General features: G+C 37.5%; 2 protein-coding genes across 9 annotated transcripts in view; both read left to right on the top strand.

The window, feature by feature from the left end:
* Positions 1-217: 217 nt before the first annotated feature.
* Positions 218-21987, top strand: PTGR2 (prostaglandin reductase 2). Of its 4 annotated transcripts, none has more exons than XM_090271130.1 (10): positions 218-434; positions 4496-4580; positions 5901-6019; positions 10455-10646; positions 13093-13263; positions 14589-14798; positions 15589-15710; positions 16792-16879; positions 17941-17980; positions 20811-21987. In XM_090271130.1, exons 2-10 carry the CDS (start codon positions 4544-4546, stop codon positions 20894-20896), a joined length of 1065 nt encoding a protein of 354 aa, XP_090127256.1. In that variant the 5' UTR covers positions 218-434; positions 4496-4543; the 3' UTR covers positions 20897-21987. The 4 variants fall into 4 exon arrangements, with proteins under 4 accessions (XP_090127256.1, XP_090127257.1, XP_090127260.1 ...); XM_090271131.1 differs by having other exon boundaries at positions 218-361; XM_090271134.1 differs by having other exon boundaries at positions 17941-17991; positions 20811-20886.
* Positions 21988-23112: 1125 nt separating this feature from the next.
* The window catches only part of ZNF410 (zinc finger protein 410), a 33383-nt gene continuing 32833 nt past the window's right edge, over positions 23113-23662 (top strand). For 2 of the 5 annotated variants that reach the window (XM_090271128.1, XM_090271129.1), the window contains exon 1: positions 23113-23195. The gene's annotated coding sequence lies outside the window, so the exon portion shown is untranslated. The remainder of the gene's footprint in view (positions 23196-23662) is intronic. The other 3 variants (XM_090271125.1, XM_090271126.1, XM_090271127.1) reach the window with 3 other exon arrangements.

The raw sequence follows: 23662 nt of genomic DNA on the forward strand, positions 1-23662 counted from the left end.
GACGTCCATAAAATGAATAAAATTACTCCAAGGACTACTACTGGTCAAGGTTAAACGATCTGATTTGCTCTTGGGGTACAAGCAGTAGGGGCAGCCACAGAACACCAGTCCTGGTTAATGTATTAATACACTCTGCCCAGACATGTGACTGCCCTTTAATGTTCTGCAGCTTCCCCGCCCCTCACGGAAACAGATCCATGAATCGCTCCTTACCTTCAAAAGCCCGCCCCGGCGAGAACTGGGAGCTAAGTGCAAAGGTCTGGTCCTGCGCCTGCGTACTGAGGTCGGAGGGCCGAAGGCGCGGGGCGAGCCCATCGCAACCCCGCAAACCACGCGATATTTCCTCCGGGGCTCGGTGTTGGTGAGTGACGAGCAAAGGCCGTCGGTGGCGTACCCTGGAGCTGGGGTACCTGGAGCTGGGTGGAGTGGTACAGGTGAGGGAAGATCGAGGAGCCAGGGTGACCTCTAGACTTCTTCCTGGAGCTACTGGCGTTATGCTTAACACATTAGGGAATGCTGGGGAAGCAGAAGCAGAAAGTTTTTTTTTTTTTTTTGAAGAATTGTTGAGAGTAAGCAACTGCAGGAATGGACATATTTGTTTAAGGTGCCTCTGAGAGGTTCATTTAACACATTTTTTGAGCACCTACCATGTGCCAAGCATAGGGGGTGGGCATAAATCTTTGAACAATGGTACAAATCCCTATCTGTTTGGCGTTTGCGGTCTGGGAAGTCAGCTTGAAATTCTGGGTAGGCGCAGACTCTTGGTAATTTCCATATGCGTGGCTGGTCATGGGAGCCATAGATCTCCATGCTTTATAAGAGTCATTTGTGGCAGAATAACAATGAGATTAGGATAGAGAAATGTTTAATTAAAAGGTGTTAGGAAAGCTCATAGTACGTAAATAGTATGTATTGTGTTTGAGTATGGGTTCCAGTGTCTTCATTACCATCTGTGCGACCATGGGCCAGTTATGCAACCTCTATACTTCTTTCTCCATCTATAAAATGTGGACGCTGACAGTACCAACCTCATAGGGTTACGGGGTGACTATGAAGCCCCTCGCCCAGTTCCTGACACTTAGGAACAGTCAGGAAAGAGGCCCAGACAACAAGATCCCACCTGATTAGAACCAGGACTTAACACTCTGCTCTTCCTACTTCAGTGTCTCTTCTCTTATATTAGATTGAAAGGTAGACACGCAAATAACATACTATTTACGACCACGCCAAAGTGATTTTTTCAGTTGATCATTGATCTGGTATTATTTTTGAATACAGTACTCCCTCACTTATCGTGGGTATTACGTTCTAGACCCCCTCCCCCCCGGGATAGGTGAAAATCTGCAAAGTAGGAATCTTACATTTATTTTAGTTTTAAGGCTTTATAAACCCTTCCCACACACTTATAAACCATTCCCAGTCCCTTATTAACCTTTCCCATTCCCTTATTAACCTTTTCCACACTTTTATAAACACTACTTATGTTCTTAAACATATTCCACACTCTTAAACCTATGTAACTTTAACAACATATGTATACAGTACTGCAAAATCCTGTGATACAGCGAAAAATCCGTGATAAATAATTAAATATATTTTTAAAAATCCTGCGATACAGTGAGGCCGCGATAAGTGAACCACGATATAGAGAGGGACTACTGTATTACTTAGCAGTAGTTATAAACCCCTTTAATATCATACCAGACAAATATGGTTTGCTTAATGTCAGTTAATAAAGACTCCCCCCTACTGCCCAAACACACACGCGTGGGATGAATTTAACACCACCACCATTCCTTTCATATCTAGAACTTGGTGTGGCGTATTTTTTAATTTTAATTTTGTAACTAAACCAAGATTTTTTATATTTTAAATTTGTTGTTTGTTGTGCTACTGAGGGATATTGTGCGATTATCCCACGTTAGTTAATTTTACTATTTGACACTTGAAAACTTTAATATAGAGAGATAAATACTGTACTTTTCATGCTGATAAGCAATATTTGGAAAAATCTACAGTGTGCATATTTTGAAGAAATAAAGCAGACATTGAAAGAATTAGAGGGGATATATGAAATTTTCATTTGATTGAAAATTTAGCCATCATGGTGCTTTAATAACCATTTAAATGCAGTTATCTTTGGACCCAGCATCAATCTGGAAATTTTTGCTTTTCAATCCTTACATAATTTACACACAATGTGATTCAATAGAAAAATTTCCTTTAAAAATATATTTAGCTTTACAAGACATTATGGACTTCTTGATGTGATGAAATAGGATGCACACAGCACTGTTTTAAAAGATTATTATGTAAAAATGGAACTTGCATGTAATCACAGCTCTAGATATAAACACCATTCAAAGGTAAGGGGGAAGATAAAAGAATGAGGTAAATTACACTATGAGGAAGCAATCCAAGGACATTTTATAGACAAAGGATGAAGAAAATGTTTCTTCAACAATCCATTTCATGAAATAAAAAGGAAGGGGAGACTTAATGTAGTATATGGACCTTAAATTTTGGTTCTAATGAACCAACTGTAAAAAGACATCTCTGAGACATTCAGGGAATATGAATATGCACTAGGTATTAGGTAATGTTAAGGAATTACCTGTACTATTAATTCTGTTAGGTTAGTGGCATAACATTTGTATTAAAACAATCTGTTTTCAGAGATGCATAATTCAGGGATTTTTAGGTGAAATAGGGTGGTGTCTGGGATTTATTTTAAGAGGAAGCTGGGAAATGCAATCTTTTAGCTGGGCAACACTGTATTCATAAGGAGAGAATGGATATTGAGGGGAAGAGCCATTAATTTCACAACCAGTGAGACTATAAATATATACGGGATCTGTCCGGAAAAAGTCGAGCCATTGTTAATATAACGAGAACAGTTAGCACAACATCGATGTAACCTGGCAGCCAAGGAAAGTGGACTTGAATGTGCATGCATGAACAGTGATGACTTCACTGTATACTAGTCCGTGGGGGTGGAAGATGCCATGAGTGAGCATGTGTGTACTGTGTGGCCATCACATTAAAAATGACTGAGACAGTAGAGCAACAAATCTGCATCAAATTTTACATTACTCTTGACCATTCCTCTGCAGAAACTATTTGAATGATTCAGAGGCCGCAGCTGTGGGCAACTGGTGATTGGCTTGATCACAACAATGCCCTCCCTCATGTATCATGTCTCGTGCAGAGTTTTTTGGTGAAATGTCAAGTCACCCAGGTGACTCAGCCCCACTACAGCCCAGATGTGGTGCCCTGTGACTTCTGGCTTTTCCCCAAAACTAAAATCACCTTTGAAAGGGAAGAGATTTCAGACCATTATTGAGATTCAGGAATATATGATGGGGCCGCTGGTGGCGACTGGGAGAACTGTGTGAGGTCCCAAGGTGCCTACTTTGAAGGGGACTGAGGCATCATTTTCCTATGTACAATGTTTCTTGTATCTTCTTTAATAAATGTCTCTATTTTTCATGTTACATGGCTGGATACCTTCTGGACAGAGCTTGTACATTACCAAAAGTAAGGAAGCAAGTAGGATGCCTATCCATGTTCTTCGTTCTATTTTACAAAATGTCACTAACATCAGATGTTTAGATCTTAATTAGGTGCAAAATTCTCCTCTTCTAGTAGAGGTTACCTACTGGAGAGTTGTGCATCACTGTGGCTGAAGATGTAAAAACCCTGTTTGAGGATAATAATAATACTTAATAAGATTGTTAGATAAAATGAATATATATTAAATATTATTAAATATTAAATTCACATATATTTCATAGTACTCACAACAGTGTAATGCTGTAACACTAAGGTTTGTTCTCATTTTTACTGATTGATAAAGCAAGCAGGACTATTTCCCCCAAGTCAGATAGTTCCAGCACTGGAACTTCATTTTGCTTCTTTCATTAGCTCAAGTTGTAAACTCAGAATAAATAGGTCCTTTACTTACTTAGACATTCTATATTACAGAATTTCTGAGAAGGTGAGAATTTAAAAATACTTTTGATATATTACTTTTATAATCAGCAAAACTATTAAGAAATTTCCATTTTGATAAATGAGTAAGAGAATTTTGGAAAATTTGGTTACATCTCAAGCAGCTAGTGTTTATATTTTGCTACTAGATTAACGGGCCAGCTCTGGAGGAATATATATCATGCTGTTTTCTTTTCATCAGGTCACAGTAGGAGGCTTAATCATGATGGTACGAAGATGAATGTGCTTGAATAATGAGGCCCAAAACATTCTGCCCCACTCAGTCTTCAACAAACTTGTTCCTATTAAGCAAAATTCTGATTAGACTTAGTCATTCATATATTTGCTTTAGGAGGTAAACTCTGACTGGAGACTATATCTTTTTTGGGTCCGAAATATGATTTTTCTTCTCCTTGTTCAGGAACACAAATGTGCTTCTTTTTAAATTTTAAATCATTTAATGTTTCCAAACTTTCTTGTGATTTTAAATTTTTTCTATCAATAGGAATTACTTTTTACAGAAATCTTGTGAGATCCCTGTGCAAACAAGGTGATGATTGTACAAAGAGTGATATTGAATTCCAGACCTGGTATGTATTTATCTGTGATGAATGAACAGCTGTGGTCTTTAATAATTATTAATGCAAATAGAGGGACAAAAGGATCCATACTCTGTCATGTGGTAAATCAAGATAAGAAGATATTAACACTAGCAAAGATATTAGAAGAAATTCTTTAAACAATGTAATATTCAGTTTTTCAAGTGATGACTTATCAAGGCCATTGGTTGAAAAAATAAGGTGCTTTAGAATTGTTATACTGTTTAAAAGGTTATATTACAAATATGTGGCTTTTGTTTTTCTTTATAGTATGTAACATTGGTTCTTAAAATTTGATTTTTTGTTTTATGTGAAGAGCACTGACCTATGTCTGTGCTGACCTCTAACCTGAATCATGCAAACAGGTACAGAAGTAACCTGAGAGGTTTGGGCTCATGCTGCCTTGGTATTGCTGCCTGTCTAGCATGTGGCCTGGCAAGTCATTTAACCTTTTCTGACCTCAGTTTTAATAAAGTGAGCAGTTAGATTAAAATCTTTTCATTCTATTTCCACTTTAGAAATGGGATGATTCAGTGAATAGGAAGTTTGCTTATGTTCAATGTAACTCAATAAGCATACACTTTTAGTGATGACATTTTCTGCTCACAAATTTTTCCATTTTTAAACTGTTAACCTTTTTTTCTTTTTTAAATATTAATTATGTTTTTTTTTAGAGAGAGAAAGAAACATTGATTTGTTGTTCCACTTATTTATGCATTCATTGGTTGATTTTGTATGTGCCCTGACCAGGGATCGAACCTGCAACCTTGGCATAATGGGAGGACGCTGTAACCAACTGAGCTATCTGGCCAGGACTCAGATTTTTCTTTTCATATTTCAAATTTCTAATTTTTAAGACTTTACCTTTTTTTTAGAAATGCATTTATTTAAGTTTCTGTTTTCTTCTTAAAATGAGGAAGGAAAGTTCACCTATTTTCTTGGGCTGATGCATTTCAACTACCTTATACATTTTCATTTTTATGATATTTTAAAAAGCTAGCTGTGATTTTTTACTTTTTGAAATCCTTCTTAATTTTAAAACAGATGAGGTAGTTTACCTGTAGTCATCTTAAAAAACAGATTTTAAAGTTGACAGCAGTATTCCAAAGGATCTTCTTGAAGAAAATAATGAGTAATTAAAACTACTTGAAGAATTTATGTCAAATTACAAAGAAATTACAAAGCAATATGGATTTATTCATGCCTAAGTTAAATTACAGTGCTCTGAATCCTGAGTGGCCTTTTAAAGAATAATAAATAATTGTATAGAAAAGTGAATTTTTGATTTTATATTTTTACCTAATATTTTAGGAAAAAATGGTAATCCAGTGGCAGAAAATTTCCGAGTAGAAGAAGTAAATTTGCCAGATAATATCAATGAAGGACAAGTACAAGTCAGAACCCTTTATCTTTCTGTGGATCCTTACATGGTGAGAATCAGGATTTTGTGACTTGGTGAAAATTAATTTTATTTTTTTAAGTATATTTTATTGATTATGCTGTTACAGTGTCCCAGTTTTACCCCTTTTGCCCCCCTCCATGGGGTACTCCCTCCAGCAATCTTCCTGCTTAGTTCATGACCATGGGTTGTGCATATAAATTCTTTGGCTTCTCCCTTTCTTATATTATTCTTAACTTTCCCCTGCCTAATTTGTTCCTACCAGTTATACTTCTTAATCCCTGTACCTTTTCCCCCATTCTCCCCATTCTCCCTCCCAGTTGATAACCCTCCAGATGATCTCCATACCTATTGTTCTGTTCCTGTTCTTGTTGTTTGCTTAGTTTGTTTTGTTTTTGTTTTTTAGATTCAGGTATTGATAGTTGTAAGTTTTTGTCACTTTCATGTTCATAATTTTGATTTTTTTTTTCTTAAATAAGTCCCTTTAACATTTCATGTAATATGGCTTGGTGATGATGAACTTCTTTAGCTTTACCTTATCTGGGAAGCACTTTATCTTCCCTTCCACTCTAAATAATAGTTTAGCTGAATAGAGTAATCTAGGTTGTAGGTTTTTCATCACCTTGAATACTTGTTGCCAGCCCCTTCTTGCCTGCAAAGTTTCTTCTGAGAAGTCAGCTGATAGTTTACAGGAACCCCTTTGTAGGTAACTCTCTGCTTTTCTCTTGCTGCTTTTAAGATTTTCTCTTTATCTTTCACCTTTGGCATTTTAATTATGATGTGTCTTGGTGTGGTCCTCTTTGAGTCCAACTTGTTTGGGACGCTCTGTGCTTCCTGGACTTGTATGTCTATTTCCTTCATCAAATTAAGAAAATTTTCTTTCATTATTTTTTTCAAATTTTTTAATTTTTTGCTCTTCCTCTTCTCCTTCTGACATCCCTATAATTTGGCTGTTGGTACGTTTAAAGTTGTCCCAGAGATTCCTAGGCCTCTCCTCATTTTTTTGCATTTTTGTTTCTTCTTTCTGTTCTGGTTGAATGTTTATTTCTTCCTTTTGTTCCAAATTGTTGATTTGAATCCTGGCTTCCTTCCCTTCACTGTTGGTTCCCTATAGATTTTTATTTCACTTAGTGTAACCTTCATTTCTTCCTTTTTTTTTTCCCTACTCTATAAGTTCTCTGTTCTCTGAGCATCTTATCACCAGTGTTTTGCACTCTACATCTGATTGGTTGGCTATCTCTGTTTCGTTTAGTTCTTTTTCTGGGGTTTTGTTCTGCTTTCATTTGGGCCATATTTCTTTGCCTCCTCAATTTGTCAGCCTCTCTGTGTTTGCTTCTTTGTATTAGGCAGCGCTTCTTTTACTCCCCGTCTTAGTAGCATGGCTTATGTAGCAAAGGCATCCTGTGTGGGATGGAGCCTTAGATATTTGCCAGGGTGGGGCTACCCACTTCACTACTTTGCGGCTCTGTTTGTGGTGTGGTGGTGGGGCTTGGAGAGGGGACAATGCTGATGCCTGGCTTCTGGAGATTTTCCCAGCAATTGTCCCTTTTCTAGTCCCTTCACCTACTTCCTATAGGTGATTGGTGCCCTTCTAGTTGCTGCCCTGTGGTTTACCTACATTATAAGACCATGTGGGCCCTTGAAGCAGTGGAAATCTGGCATTTCTTCTGCCGCCCAAACTCCCACTGGTAATGGGAGTTTATCTTCCCAGTGCTGGAACCCTGGGTTGTGCAGCCTGGCCTGTGGTTAGGATCGATCACTCCCAGTGCACATGAATGTGGGACCATCTGCTCTGCTGCTGCTTGTCCGAGCCACCGCCTCTCCACCCTGTCTCCATGACTCCGCTTCTCCTACCGGTCTGGGTAAATGTGGCTTCTTTAAATCCTTGGTTGTTGGACTTCCATACAGCTCAATTTTCTGATGGTTCAGTTGTTACTTGTTTTTGAGATCTGGTTGTGATTCTTTCTATGGTTGCACGAGGAGGCAAAGCATGTCTATCTACGCCTCCATCTTCACTGCAAGTCTAATTTTGTTTTTTATATTCTTTATGTCGAATCTAAATTTTGTTGTGCCATTCTCATGATTAATAAATATTTGAGCAATTATATTTTGATACCTGTAAGTTATAGATTGCCTTTGTTTTTATTCACTAGTGTAATTAAGAAATGTTATAGAAGGAAAGTTTCAAAAATAATTTTAAAAATTGATTTTAGCAAGAGAGCAGAAGGGAGAAAGAAACATTGATTTGTTGTTCCACATATTTATGCATTCAGTGATTGATTCTTGTATGTGCCCTGACCAGGGATCAAACCTATAACCTTGGTATATTGGTTCAATGCTCTAACCAATTGAGCTATCCTGCCAGGGTAAGGAAAATTTTCGTAATAGTGTATGTGGTTAGTCAGGTTCTTCCAAATGTCCAGATCACTTCCCATTAGTAAGTAAAGCTTGAAGATAGTAAGTTAGGATTGGAAATTCCTAGATTGATCCAGTTTAAAAGGCCTTAATTTATCGCTCTATCTACAGGGGCTAGCATGGTGCTTATTTAGTATTAATTAAAGGAAGGAAGAAAATCCCTTCTTTCCCCATGTGGCCCTGCATAGTATGGTGTGTCACTCCACTTGGGAGTTGTAAGTAATCACTTGCCTTCACTAGACATTGTCCTTTTTTAAAAAAGAACATAAGCAACTTAAAAAAAAAAACAAAGGAATCTATTGGACATAAATTAGATCATTGAAATTTTATCATTCCAAATTCACAACTAATTTTAATTACTGTGTATAAGTGTTTTATACATGGTTATAGTTTATGTGTATATGCTATTTTGATTTCATATTTAAGTGACTTTACATACATATCTTCATATGAAAAACTAGTGGAAATATCAGTATATTGGTGGCCATATAACATTCTATTATGTTGACATCATTTCCTTACCTATAGGGAATTACTTTTTCTACTTTTTCTCTTAGCCTTGTTTGAGTCAGATGCTTGGTCTGGCCAGTATCCAACAGCTGCCGAACTAGCAGAAGCATAGTATATTCCCATAGAAACTTATGCTTCAATTTCCTAGTTGCTTTTTTCTTCGGTGAACTGAACTAGACCACCCTTAATCAAGCAGCCTTCCATCTTTTCCATCTCCTGGACCACACCATAGACCTGTGTATCTTGGCTTCATGAGAGAGGCAAGAGGCAGTCAAAGAGAGGAAGAGAGCCTTGACTACTTTCCAGGGAAGTCTTTAGCACTAGTCTCAGGAGAGAGTGTGGTGCCATTGTGGCATTTTGTCTTTGCAGAATAAAAAGAACATCCACCTGAGGTGAGGGGTATGACGTAATGCTTGGTCTGAAGTTTTCCCTATCATTGTGCTATTGTGGAAAATTGAGCAGTTGGGAAGAGCCTAGAAATGCCTTGGGAATACGAATGAGAAATGAGGAAGAGGAGTTCAGAAGAGATGGTGATAAACAACTGTATAAAATTTCATTTCTTTTTGTGTTATTTCCATTGGGGAAGTAGAATTTTGAGGGCAAGAGAAATGAGTACCATTATGGTCTATGTTGCTAATTTGTCTTCTACCAAAAATTGACAGTTTTATAATATTATCAATAACATGTAAATATACCTAATTTGCCACAATCCATTGGAACATTGGCACAGTAGTTTGTATTATTTTTGGTAGCATAATGTATGTAATATTACTTAATTTCTTTAATTGTTTAAAAATTTTAACAGCTTTATTGAAATATAATATATATATAAAAAAGCTGTGGTACATTTACACAATGGAATAGTACATGGCTGTAAAAAAGAAGGTACTCTTACTCTTTGCGACAGATTATTATGCTAAACGAAGTATGCCAGTCAGAGAGAAACAAATAACATATGTTCTCACTCATATGTGGAATCTTAACGAACCAAATAAACTGATGAATGAAATAAAACCTGAGGCATGGATACATGGAACAGACTGACAGATCTTAGAGGGGAAGGGCAGGGGCTGGAAGAGATTAGCCAAAGAATGTATATGTGTATATGTGTAGCCCATGGACAACGGGGGTGGGTGGATAGGTGGAAGGGGGCAAAGGAGGGGAAATAGGAGCATCTGTAATAGTGTCAACAATTTAAAAAATAAAATAAAAAAGAAATATAATACACATCATACAATTCACACTTTTAAATGTACAATTCATAGTTTTTACTCTGTTCACAGAGTTATAGAAGTATCAACACAATCTAATTTTAGAAAATACTTAAATTCCCTTTAATTGTACTTCTTTACTTGTTAGAGAGGCGATACAATTTTTTCAGAATAAAAAATAACTGAAAGGAAGATAAATTTTATTTGTCTGACTACCACTTTACTTAACATTACTTATTAAATATCTTTCTTTTAGTCACTGGATACATTAATAAACTGGTTCAGTATTATTAGACAGAATTATCCCTAATCAATGTTTTCTTTTTTTAGCGTTGTAAAATGAATGAAGACACTGGAACTGATTATTTAACACCTTGGCAGTTATCTCAAGTGGCTGACGGTGGAGGTATTGGGATTATAGAAGAAAGTAAACATATACATTTTACTAAAGGTGATTTTGTGACTTCTTTCTTTTGGCCCTGGCAAACCAAGGTGATTCTGGATGGAGATAGCCTAGAAAAGGTGATGTATTAATATAAAGTATATGATCCCACTCTCACCCCACCCCCAGAATTCTTATTTTGTGCCTTTGGCTTTCAGTTCTGTTCGTTATCAAGGAAAAAAATAAAATAAAAGCATACATTTTCTTTCAGGTGCAAAAATGTGGAAAGACTGTGTTCCTTTTCCACTATTGGCTGTAACTCTATATGACAGTTCTTAGATTACCAGTGAGTGGTGTTGTTTTCCATATTTAATTTCTTTTTCAAATTTCACATATATAAAATAAAACCTGAGCTATACACGTCAAAAAATATTTTATGCAGGGAACCAGAGGACCATTATAGTTGTAGGCTTTATAAAGTTTTCTGAGAAATTGACACTTCAGAAATTCCTGTGGTTTGTGCTTAAAATTCCATCTTGTGTCAGAAATCCTGAGTTTGGGTTCTGTTATGTTGAACCATGTGAAATTACCAATATTTGTCTTTTTTGACCTTTAAAAACTGGCAGCTTCATGTACAGGGTATGGCAAAAGTACGTTTACAGTTGTGAGTATGAAAAGTAATATAATAATTAATAAAGGATAATACAAAAATAAACTGTGTTTTCTGTACTCACAACTGTAAACCTGTTTTGCCCCACCCTGTAATTCAACCTAATATATGTCATCAAGGAAGTTACTGTATGTCTCTGAACTTCAGTTTCCTCATGTGCAAAATGAAAATAATAGCTATCTTACAAGTGAATGTGAAAATTAAATGCTATGACATCGTCGTCGGCAGCCGTCCGTCTCGAGAGACGATGGTGTAGCTTCTTAAGAGTCTATCTGCACCGCCGAGAATGGCTGTGCAGTCCGACTCGGGAGTGACACGGTATCTGTCTCCTCCCGTGTTGAATCGACATCTTGCGATGACGCTGGAGTGTCCTCTCCAGTGAAGCTGAAGCTACAGAGCCTGGGCGTATGTGACATATCTGACATATGTGACTAAGGTTTTATAAAAAGATTTATAAAATTTTAGTTTTCTATTATTACAAATTCTTATAATCAGTTAAAAGTGGCTGTTAATATACAAATGACACGAGCCATTGTGCAATCACTTGTCAGCTTAATGGTACTAGTAAAATATATTTAACTAGAAATTTCTTAGCAGGAAGTGAAAAAGAAATGTTCAGCATTTTCTAGCTTTCCCTATAACTGTGTTATCGTGGGAAATTGAGCAGTTGCAGAGAACTGTAAAGTGCTTTGGGAATAGGTATTAGAAACGAGGAAGGAGGGTTTAAAAGGGATGGAGAAATGATATTTGTGGAACACAAACTTAACTCACACTGTGTCTATACCAGCTTTAATAATAATTATTACCTATATGAAATATTGCTGCATACTGTAGACCTTTCTGTGTACAGTATTTCCTCACTTATCATGGGTATTATGTTCTAGACCCCCCTGGAATAGGTGAAAATCCGCGAAGTAGGAACCTTACATTTATATATATTAGTATTTATTATATATATATTAGTATTTATTTATATTTTAAGGCTTTATAAACCCTTCCTACACACTTATAAACTGTTCCCAGTCCCTTATTAACCTTTCCCACTCCCTTATGAACCTTTTCCACACTTTTATAAACACTACTTAAGTTCTTTAACATATTCTACACTCTTAAACCTACGTAACTTTAACAACATACGTATACATTACCACAAAATCCCATGATATAGCGAAAAATCCGCGATAAATAATTAAATATAATATTTTAAAAAATCCTGCGATACAGTGAGGCCGCGATAAGTGAACCACGATATAGAGAGGGCCTACTACTGTACAGGCATAAACTCTGTGTTTTGTGTACTCACAACTGTAAGCCTACTTTTGCCACCCCTGTATTGTCACATTAAGGGTTAGGTGTTCAACATATGAATTTTAGGAGTGTCAATGTAAGAATTGTCCAGACCCATAGATAATTTGTATAAGAGTTTATTTGAGGCAAACTGATGGTAATTGCTGTAAGCATGATCTCATATGTTCCAGAGAATAACAGTTTTACATTTTCTTTTATGTATTTTGAAATTAAAAAGTAAACATAATGGAAATTACATAAAGGAGGGAGAAAGCAAGGCAGTGATTGGATTATAGGATAGTTAACAAGAGTATGTGCTCTCTTAAGGTTGGTTAGGCTTATTTCAAAGGACTGTTAACCTAGATGGATGAGAACAATGGATAGAGCTTGCTTAAGGCAAAGATAAACTTACTAAAGAAGTTATATGCATGAAGTGTGACTACCCACCATTACCTGCCCAGTTATGTGTTTATGATCAGAACACTCAGTGAGGTTACTTTCCATAGAATCCACCTTTTTTTGGTCCACAGGAAGACACGATCCAGTCTATAACAGACCGTCTATACCTTGTTGACTTAAAACAGGAATTCCTAGTATTATTTTTTAAAGGTATATATATTTCATTTTAGGTAGACCCGCAACTTGTGGATGGACACCTTTCATACTTTCTTGGAGCTATTGGTTTATGTGGTTTGACTTCCTTGATTGGAATACAGGAAAAAGGTCATGTAACTGCTGGATCTAATCAGACAATGGTTGTTAGTGGGGCTGCTGGCGCTTGTGGATCCTTGGCCGGGCAGGTAAAATTACTGAGAATTATTTGATTTTCTAAAAAAGTCATCATTAATCTTTGGAAACATGTATATAGTGCAAAATATGAAATTGAAGAAATTTGTAATATGATTATTTTACACATTTCTAGTAGAAATGATGTTATTACCTACTTAGACTCTCTTTATAACAATATGAAGAATGTTGTAGGTTTTTTATCTTGTTCTCTATTAACCAAAAATAGACATGGGAAATCCTAGAACAATATAAGGAAGAAAATCAGAGTACCTGTGTGGAATTCATGAATTAAAAAACAAAGTCATGCCTTGGCTGGTGTGGCTCAGTGGATTGAGCACTGGACTGCAAACCGAAGGGTTGCCGGTGTGACTCCCAGTTGGTGCACATGCCTGGGTTGCAGGCCAGGTCCCCATTTGCGGGGCATATGAGAGGCAACTGATTGATGTTTCTCTCACACATTGATGTTTCTCTCCCTTCCTTCCCCTCTCTCTAAAACTAAATCAATAAAATTAAAAAAATAAAAACCATACTGTAAAAACTAAAAATCTTCAAATAAGAAAGCACTTATCAGTTCTAGAAATATAGTAAATATTATGATAGAATTTTATAAAGTGATTATTTTTATGAATAATAGCCTTTATGGTATGGAACCACTGAAATAAAACATTTTATCTAGTAATGATTTTAGTTACTCACAGGCCTAAAAAAATTTTTTTAATTTTAAAAATTTATTGGAGATATTGGTTAATAACATTATATAAATTTTATATAATTTTATTAAACTTTATAATGTGACATCTATGCACTCTACTGTATGCTAACCTCTAGGTCTAGTCTCCTTCTGTCACCATATATTTGACCCCCTTATCCTCTCTGTCCTTCCCTTTCCTTCCTTCCCTTCAAGTAACCACCATTCTGTTGTCTGTATTGATGAGTTTTTTGTTTGTCCATTTGTTGCTTTTTGTTTTATATTCCACATATGAGTGAAAAAATACGGTTATCCTTTGCTGACTTATTTCACTTAGCGTAATACTTTCAAGATCCATCCACTGGAAAATATTGAATTGCAAGTTAGGCGTCTGACTATTCCTTTTTTATAAAATCAGCTTTAAATTGTGAGACTTTAGCATTCAAACTAAGTCTAATTTTATTCAATCTTAATGGTTTTAAGAATGACATATGTGTTCTCAGTTCTTTTGATTTCAAGTTACTTTTAGCTGAAAACTGACCTAAATTGTGATGAACATTCTCATATACTTATCTTATATGCTTTCACATTTTAAAAGTTAAATGTGACAATAGAAAGTTGTTTAATTCTCAAAAACTTTCCTCCTAGATTGGCCACTTGTTGGGCTGTTCCAGAGTGGTGGGCATTTGTGGAACACAGGAGAAGTGCCTCCTTTTGACCTCAGAACTGGGCTTTGATGCTGCAATTAATAATAAAAAAGAGAATGTAGCAGAACAGCTCCGTGAATTATGCCCAGCTGGCGTGGATATTTACTTTGACAATGTTGGCGGTGACATAAGTAATACAGTGATAAGTCAGGTTATTTGCTGATTTGTTTGTTATAATTTTGAATACTATATTTTATTTGATGTGATATGTCTTTACCTGATAATGAGAGAGAAAAAGCTTTATAAGATTATAGGGTTTATTGTGAAAAATAATGTGATGATCAGTACTGTTAATTGAGTGATACAAAAGAGCTTGCTAATACGTGTATCTACTTCCATTTGCTTATAGATATGCACTATGAGCAATTTCAATTCTTTACTAGCAAAATTATATTTTTCACCTGCAATTTATTTTTGTGAAAAATTACAGTGGTATTGTTCAAGTGGTGAAATTCTGACTCCTAACTCACCATCAACTAACTTATAGCCATTGTACCTGACTTTATGTATGGAATGTATTTTCATAGATTGCAGATATTTACATATTTTTATTGACAGTATTATAAAATACCAACATCAGCTATTAACACTGCATTGTCATTTACTACATGTAATATTATTTGCAATTGAGGTTAAATTATTTAAATGCAAAGAAATACTCTCCTACTACTACTAAAAGTAGCATCAGTAACGACAATGACAACTAATGTAATTCTTTTGTTGATTACCAAATTCTCATTTACCTCTATGTTCCTTTGGAGTGGACTTATTTTCTAGCCAATTAAAACTTTTAAATACATATAATGGGAAAATCTTCAAAGTGAAGTCAATTAATTGCTACTAAAGGATTAAATACAGGAGGCTTTCTCTGAGACAGCCATAAAATCATATATAGGAAAGGTGCCTATTTTGGGGTATAATCGACAGTTTTATATGAACAGATGAATCAGAACAGCCACATCATCCTGTGTGGTCAAATTTCTCAGTACAACAAAGATGTGCCTTATCCTCCTCCACTACCTCTTGCTGTAGAAGCAATCCAGAAAGAGAGAAACATCACAAGGTGAGTTCTACCCCTTCCCACTGTTATTACCAGATTCAAGGGGTTTAAAGATTGTAGGTGTATCCCTGGCTGGCATGGCTCAGTGGATTGAATGTTGGCCTGTGAACCAAAAGGTCACAGGTTTGTTCCTGGTCAGGGCACATGCCTGTATTGTGGGCCAGCTCCCCAGCTGGGGTCCTGCCTGAAGCAACCAATAGATATTTTTCTCACACATCAATGTTTCTCTCTCTCTGTCTCTCTCCCTTCCCTCTCTCTAAAAAAATAAGTAAATAAAATCTTTAAAGATCATAGATGTATATGAAATGTATTATTCTTCAGGTATAATTTTTCCTTATCAAATAAAACTTGAAAATATACAATTTAAGCTGGTTCAATATTTAAGTTTTGGTTACTAGCTAGCTCTTTGGCAGAAAACTTTTTAAAAATTGCATCTGTTCTATCAATCTTTTGCAAGTCATTTTTTGCAAGTGGTAGAAATTCAGTCACATTGGCTTAAGCACAAAGGAAATTTATTGGCTTATGTCTCTGAGAAGTTCAATGTTAGTACAGTACTGGCTGAGATTTGGCTGGATAAAGGGTTTGCATAGTGGCATCATGATTCAGTTTTTCTCCACCTCTGGGCTGTGTGTTCTTCTGGGTTGGCTGTGCTTCCTCACAGGCTCTCTTCTTGCAGCAATAAGAGGATGATTGTTATCTCTAGTCTTATATTTTATCAGGTTAGCCATCCAAGCAAAAGAAGATCAGCTCTCTCTTTGCACTTTTACCAAGTCCCAGAACTGATACTCTGTGGCTCACGTTGGCCTGGCTTTGGTCACACAGGGTGGGGAAAGGATGTTACCCACAAAGTAAAATCACAGTGCTGTTACCAACTGGGGTTGTAGGTGCTGGGCAGACAAAACAATATAAGTCCACTATACTTATACCTGTAACTACACCTAAAACTATATCTGGCCAGACTCTGTGTGGTTAAGTCCTAATGTTTGAAGGATCAGCAGATTGTAGAGTTCTGCAATGATTTTATTTTGGACAGTTTTATTTCTTCACTGGTCTCTGATCATTATCCTCTTCTTTCCCATTATAGGGAAAGATTTATGGTGTTTAACTATAAGGACAAATTTCAGCCTGCTATTCTACAGCTGAGTCAATGGTTTAAAGAAGGAAAACTAAAGGTAGAACTTGCTTTTGTTCTTTATTAATAGCATTCTTCCTGCTATTTTATATGCTTTTATATTATCTGAATTTATCATAGCACATGTACTAATTTCATAATAAAAATTCCTACAAAAGGGAAGTGTACCAAATATTGTAAATTAACTTTACCTCCCAGGTAATAGAATCTTCTGGTTGAGAAAGCCTTTCTTATTATTTCCTTTATCTAAAGTTTTATTAACCTTTTACTTTTCTTAGATGATGCAAGATCAATAGATTTCTCCCCATCAAATTCTGATATTTATTAATTTAACACGTATTTATGGAATGCTACTATGTGTAGAAGCTGTGCTTTCTCAAATCTTATAAGCACCTCCCAGTACCCCTACCTCTCCACCACACTTCTTTTCTGTCCTCCCAGGGCATTTTGATATATCTCTTAGTTGTTGGTTGAAAATCAGGAGTTACTAATCTGGGATCCAGAGCCCCTGACCTCGCATATTGTTAAAACTTGGAAACGATAGGCAAAGCTGTGTGTATGTGTGGTTATGTACTTTTTTTTTTTTTTTTTTTTTTTTTGGAAAAGTATTTGTATAGATTGTGCTGTTACCAACTGAAGATTAGACAATGGGAAAATAGGATTTTATTTTTAAAAAATCTATGGCTAGACAACCTTTTGAGGATACCTAAGAGAAATAAAGAATATCCATTTTTTGCCCTGACCAAAATGTCTCAGTTGGAGCGTTGTCTCATACCTGAAGGTCGCTGGTTTGATTCCCTCTCAGGGCACATGCTTTGGTTTCAGGTTCAATCTCCAGCTGCAAGAGGCAACTGATCTCTCTCCCTTTCTCTCTCTGTCTCCCACTCTCTTCTCTCTCTCTCTCTCCCCCCACCTTCTTCCTTTTTCTCTCTCTCCCCCCTTTCAAATGAGAATAAAATAAACCTTAAAAAAAAGTGTATCTATTTTTAGAAAGAAAGTGCCAAATAATATTTATTGCTGCCTTTTGCAAACATGGAAACTATTAAGTAGAAACACTGAAGTCTAAAGAAAAGTACTAAATATAGCTATTTTGATTTACAGATCAAAGAAACCATGATAAATGGATTAGAAAACATGGGAGGTAAGATGAAGGTAGATTTATTTATTATGTACATGTGCTCAGCACAAATAATCTCTTCTTTCCTTTAATTCTACTTCTCTGGTGTTTTTTCTTTTTAAATCATTTCTTTTTTTCCTGTAAAACTTTCCTATAGTTTTCCTTAAATATCTCAATCAAACTCCATGAAAGTTCAGCTTAGTGGTATTTAAGAAGTACTTTTTTACATTTCAAATCATAAAGTAAAAATGAAAAAGAAAAAAAAGGAGAAAAACAATCAAATCATAAAGTGAGTGTTTCCTTGGTTTTATAAACAGCTTATGAAAAAAATAAGAATCATGAAAGTCATTTAGCCTCTAGGTAACTTTCTGATTGAATGGTTCTAAGACATCATAAGATTATATTAAACAAATTTTCAATATTTTAGTTTTTGGAGGTTTTTTTTTTTTTTTTTTTTGCCTAACATACACAGATTCCAACATTAAATAAAAAGGATTAATCAGGACTTCTGGCCAAGATGGAGGTATAGACAGACATGCTGCGTCTCCCTCCACAACTAAGAAGGAATACAACTACCTCAAAACTAGAAACAACCAGAAGTTCCAGAAAATCAAACTACATGGAAGTCCAGCAAACAAAGATATAAAGAAGAAATACTCATCCAGACAGATAGGAGGGGCAGAGCCGGGGTGGAGAGGACGAGGTGTGGTGGCAGCAGCGGCAGCGGCAGGCCAGCAGAAAGCGCAGTCACACATTTTAAAGTTAGGAGGGACACCTGGGGAGCATTCCCAGCTCCTCACCGGACCTTGCAGCCCATGGTCCCAGCACCAGGGAAAATCAAGCCTCATTGCTTCTGACTGTGCAAACCAGTGGGGGTTGGGGTGGAGGCAGAAACTGCCAGTCTCAGCAGAGTCCACTTGTTTACAGAGCCCCCACGGTCCTGGAACGTCCGCAGACCCACCCACTCTGGGAACGACGGCCAGGGCAGCAGCTAGAGGGGCGCCAGTCCGGTTGGAAGTGGGATAGGTACCTGGAAAAGAGGCGAGTGCTGGGGAGGCGACATTGTTCCCTCTCAGACCCCTCCCCCACATATAGTGCCACAACGTGGTGAAATAGGTCGCCTAAGGCTCTGCCCCTTACAAAATAACAGGAACAACAGCTCTACCTGGGATGCGGAGGCAAACAAACACAGGAGCCTGTCAGAATGAGAAGACAGAGAAGTATGGCCCAAAAGGGGAAGCGGATCAAGGTTTCAGTGGGAGAACTAAGCAACAAGGAGATAGCCAACCTAACAGATGAGGAGATAGACAACCTAACAAATGTAGAATTCAAAACACTGGTAATAAAGATGCTCACAGGCTTGACAGATATGCTTGAGTACAGCAAATGCATAAGAGAAGAAGTGAAGGCTATGCTAAGTGAAACGAAGGAAAACCCACACAAATCCAATGGTGAAGGGAAGGAAACCGGGATTCAAATCAATGATTTGGAACATAAGGAAGAAAAAAACAGTCAATCAGTGCAGAATGAGGAAGCAAGAATTGAAAAAAATGAGGAAAACTTCCCAAATTTTGCAAAAAAGATAGACATACAGGTCTGGGAAGCGCAGAGGGTCCTGGGCAAGCTGGACCCAGAGGGGACCACACCAGGACCCATCATGATTGAGATGCCAAAGGTGAAAGATAAAGAGAGAGTCCTGGGGGCAAGAGAGGCGGAGAGTTGCCTACAGGGGGGTGACTATAGGACTATCAGCTGATTTCTCAGAGGACACTTTGCAAGCAGGAAGGGACTGGCAACCAGTATTCAATGTGATGAAAGGCAACCTGCAACCAGGGCTACTCTATCCAGCAAAGCTATCATTTAGAATGGAAGGGCAGATGAAGTACTTCCCAGATAATGTGAAGCTAAAGGAGTTCATCATCACCAAGCCATTATTATATGAAGTCAAAGGGACTTACTTAAGAAAAAGAAGATCAAAACTATGAACACTAAAATGACAACAAACACAACTATCAACAATTGAATCTAAAAAATAAAAACAAAATCCAACTAAGCAACCAGAATAGGAACAGAATAATAGGTATGGGGATTATTTGGAGGGTTATCAGCTGGGAGTGGGGGTGTGGGAGAAATGGGGAAATGGTGCAGGGACTAAGAAGCATAATCAGTTGGTACAAAATAGACAGGGGGAAGTTAAGAATAATACAGGAAAGGGTGAAGCTAAAGAACTTATATGCATGACCCATGGACATGAACTGAGTGGGGTGGGATTGCTGGAGGGAAGGTGGGTACTGGGCAGAGGGGAGCTAAGGGGAAAAAAATTGGAACTACTGTAACAACATAATCAATAAAATATACTTTAAAAAAAGGATTAATCAAACTGATATTTTTCCTTTCTCAGGAAAACTTTAATATATTTGGTTACTAAGTTTACCAAACATAAATATGTTTCATTTATTTTTCTTGCATAACAGATGTGTATTTCACTTAGTAAAACTTTATGATAGATTTATGATATTTTAACTTATTTAGAAATTTGTTTTGCTGATAATTTATTTTCATACTTATTTGCCTCGGGTCTTCAGACTGAAGATCCTGAATGTTGATGTAGACACCAATTAAACATTTCTAGTTTGTGTAAAAACAGTTACTGTATTTAAGATGCTAATTGGGTTCGTTTTTCCTGTAACTTTGCCACTGTTTACTGGAAGTTTCTTTTCATGACAGTTTTCTTCTATACATAATATTAAAATCATTGAAGTGATTTTTCACATTAATTGTATGTGACCTACTGATAAACATGTATGATAATGACATTTATGTTTTTAGATAACCTCGTTTTTTTTCTTTCCAGCTGCATTTCAGTCCATGATGACAGGAGGTAATATTGGAAAGCAGATAGTTTGCATTTCAGAAGAAACTTCTTTGCAATCTCTATAAACATTTCATCAAGAAAATATGGTGTTCCATTTTTCACAAAAGTTTTCAAGATACATTAAAAAAACCTTAGAATACATATAGCTTTTGATTTAAATGTAGGTGATCATTTTCTTAGTTCCAAAACATAATCCTTTCCTATATCTTCAATATTATATGTGTACTCTACATCCAACATATTATTTATGATATAGATTGAAGTCAACATGATCTATGTTTCTTTTGCTAAAACTATTATATATGATTTTTTTTATCATATGCTGAAACCACTGGCGATTTGATACAACTGTTAATGGCTCATGTAAAGATTTTTAAAATAACTTTTATTGAAAATGAAATGGTTGAGAAGGTACTTAGTAATTATTTGTAGAACTAGAAGTATTTTACATAATTCTTGAACTGAAACTTGGCATAAGAAGAGAATTGGATGGCTTTTCCATACTGTAGAAAATGGAAGGGTGTTGAGGTAGAGGTTTGAGGGAATTCAGAGCTTGTGGACAGTTTTTGGGGTAGGAGAGCAGAGGCTTTGTGTTGGGAGTAGTATGAGAAGATAGGTAGAGGTTGGATACATTGATGGAGAGACTCCATTTACTACAGAAGATGATTTATTTGTGTTATGCCAGTGGTTTACTGTATAGCCTAAAAACCCAAATATTTATTGATAAAAACATGTTTATTTTAGGTTGGCAGGCACGTACTGTCAAAAGTTGTCAAGATTTCCAGGGCAAATAGATATAAACATCACTTAGAGTTTTAGGTGATTAAAAAGATTGAGACAAAGACAACTTCAGAAAATGTCAGGGCTGAATGGGCAAATTAACAAATGATTGTAAACATGAATATTCAAGACCTACTAATATACTTCCAAATAAAAGAGTTGGCGGGTGTGGGGGAGGTGGAGGAGGGTATGGGGGAATAATGGTGATGGAAGGAGACTTGACTTGGAGTGGTGAACACGCAAGTGTGTACAGATAATGTATTGTGGAATTGTGCACCTGAAACCTGTATAATTTTAACCAATGTCAGACCAATAAATTCAATACAAAGGAAAAAAAAATAAAGAAGTGGTTCTCAAAAAAAAAGTTTGTTTTATTACTTGTAATCAACCCTTTAAAATAGTAAAATTGAGAATAACTTTCTGAGTGTCTTGCTGGTTATGGTCATCTGTTACATACCTTTGCTGGCAACACTGGTAGAAAGTAGATTTAAATTGTGTTAGTAATCAGTCATTCCAGTTGACTTCCGTGGTCTTCTCTTTCTTGTTTTATATACTTTTCCTGGACCATTTCATCTTCAGAAAGGGCTTCATCTCTTTACGTTGATAATTTCCAAATATACATCTCTATTTTTTACCTCTTTCGTACTTGAGCTCGGGACCTTTTACCTCCAAGTAAATATCCACTAAGCAACTGGGCTTTTATCTAAAGAGGAATTATTTTCCCCTGAACCGTGTTTCTCCTTTGTTTTTTAAATCAACGTCGTTTATTTGTGTATTCAAACTACTACTCTCCCATTTATATGTCTGTCATCAAGGCTTGTCCTCAGTCTTAGAGAACTCCTTTAATTCCCACTGCCGCTGTCTTCTCTCAGTTTCTTCATGTTTCAGAAAGCAGTAGTATCAAAAAACTAGTTATTTCAAGAAGTCTGTCAAACTCATAAAGCTCTAACAAGTGACGGCATCCAGCCTGGAACTCAAGTGTTCTAGCCCCCAGTCCGGACACCTGAGAACTCTTTAAGTCCATATATGTGGAACCAGATTGCAGAAAATTCATATTCCAAGAAAAGGTCTACACTTGAGTCTCCGTTCTTACCCTGTCCGGTATAGAATGCAGAACTAGATTCTGCAAGTTCCCTTCTCGGGCAGTGAAGCTTTGAGGTCCTCTTCACTTGAGAACACTGGTAAACCTTTAAGTAGTGGCCTTTTCTTCCTCACTCGCCTCCACTGTAGCTAGTACTGATCTCAGCTGACAGGCAAAACTACCCCATTCACTGCCGCAGGAAGCAGTGACGTCACGGCTAGACATAACTGACCCCGTTTTCCTGGCTGCACGGAACACGGAGCCCAGAAAGCCGAGAAAGAATGAGTTGGGGGTGGGAGACCACAGCTCTTTCCGTCCCGGGGGCGGAGCCCTGCCCCCGCCGGCCCCCATCCGGCCCGGAGACGAGAAAGTGGGTGTGTGCGTGGGAGGCAGTCAAACTTCCTGTCCCGCGTTCGGGCTGCTTCCGGCAGGAGCCGGAAGACGCTCTGTGTGGACGGAATTCGGGACCCACTGACGGACGGACGGCTGCCGGGGACGGGAAGGTGAGCTCCGTCGTGGGCCAGACCGTGCTTGCTAGGCCCGCTGGCCCTCAAAAGGGTGGGAGCCAGCACGGGTTCCTCGGGGGCTCGGGCCGAGTTCGCCCCCAGAGAACACAGGGAAACCGCCCCCCTCGGGGACCCTTGAGGGATCTGGCGTACCCGGAGCGGCCAGTCTGAAGCCGCAGGGCTTGGGCCCTTCCCCTTGCGGGGTTTCGGGCCCGGTGTTTCCGCTCCTTTGCTTGGTTTTGGGGCCGGAGCATGGGAACAAGACCGTCCTGAGAAAGCCGGAGTCGGCGAATCCCCAGGGCGGGGGCTCCCGGACTTGCGTTTGCAGCCGAGGCCTGCCCGCGGACCTTGGCGCCTTACACGAAGGCTGCTGTCGTGGGGGAAATATGATGCCGAGGGGACTCTGCCCTGGATAGTTCATCCCAGAGCTACCGGGTTCTTTCATATATCCCCTTACTTTCTGG

The sequence above is a fragment of the Furipterus horrens genome, unplaced genomic scaffold (assembly GCF_987537825.1).
Source record: "Furipterus horrens unplaced genomic scaffold, mFurHor1.1.pri manual_scaffold_3, whole genome shotgun sequence".
Taxonomy (NCBI): domain Eukaryota; kingdom Metazoa; phylum Chordata; class Mammalia; order Chiroptera; family Furipteridae; genus Furipterus; species Furipterus horrens.

What these genes read in the sequence shown, in the direction of transcription:
- PTGR2 (XM_090271130.1), top strand. Translation starts at nt 4,544, where the DNA reads ATGATTGTACAAAGAGTGATATTGAATTCCAGACCTG. An exon ending in ATGGAGATAGCCTAGAAAAG is followed by an intron (nt 10,647 to 13,092) that starts GTGATGTATTAA and finishes ATTTCATTTTAG; the next exon opens with GTAGACCCGCAACTTGTGGA. An exon ending in TGGATTAGAAAACATGGGAG is followed by an intron (nt 17,981 to 20,810) that starts GTAAGATGAAGG and finishes TTTTCTTTCCAG; the next exon opens with CTGCATTTCAGTCCATGATG.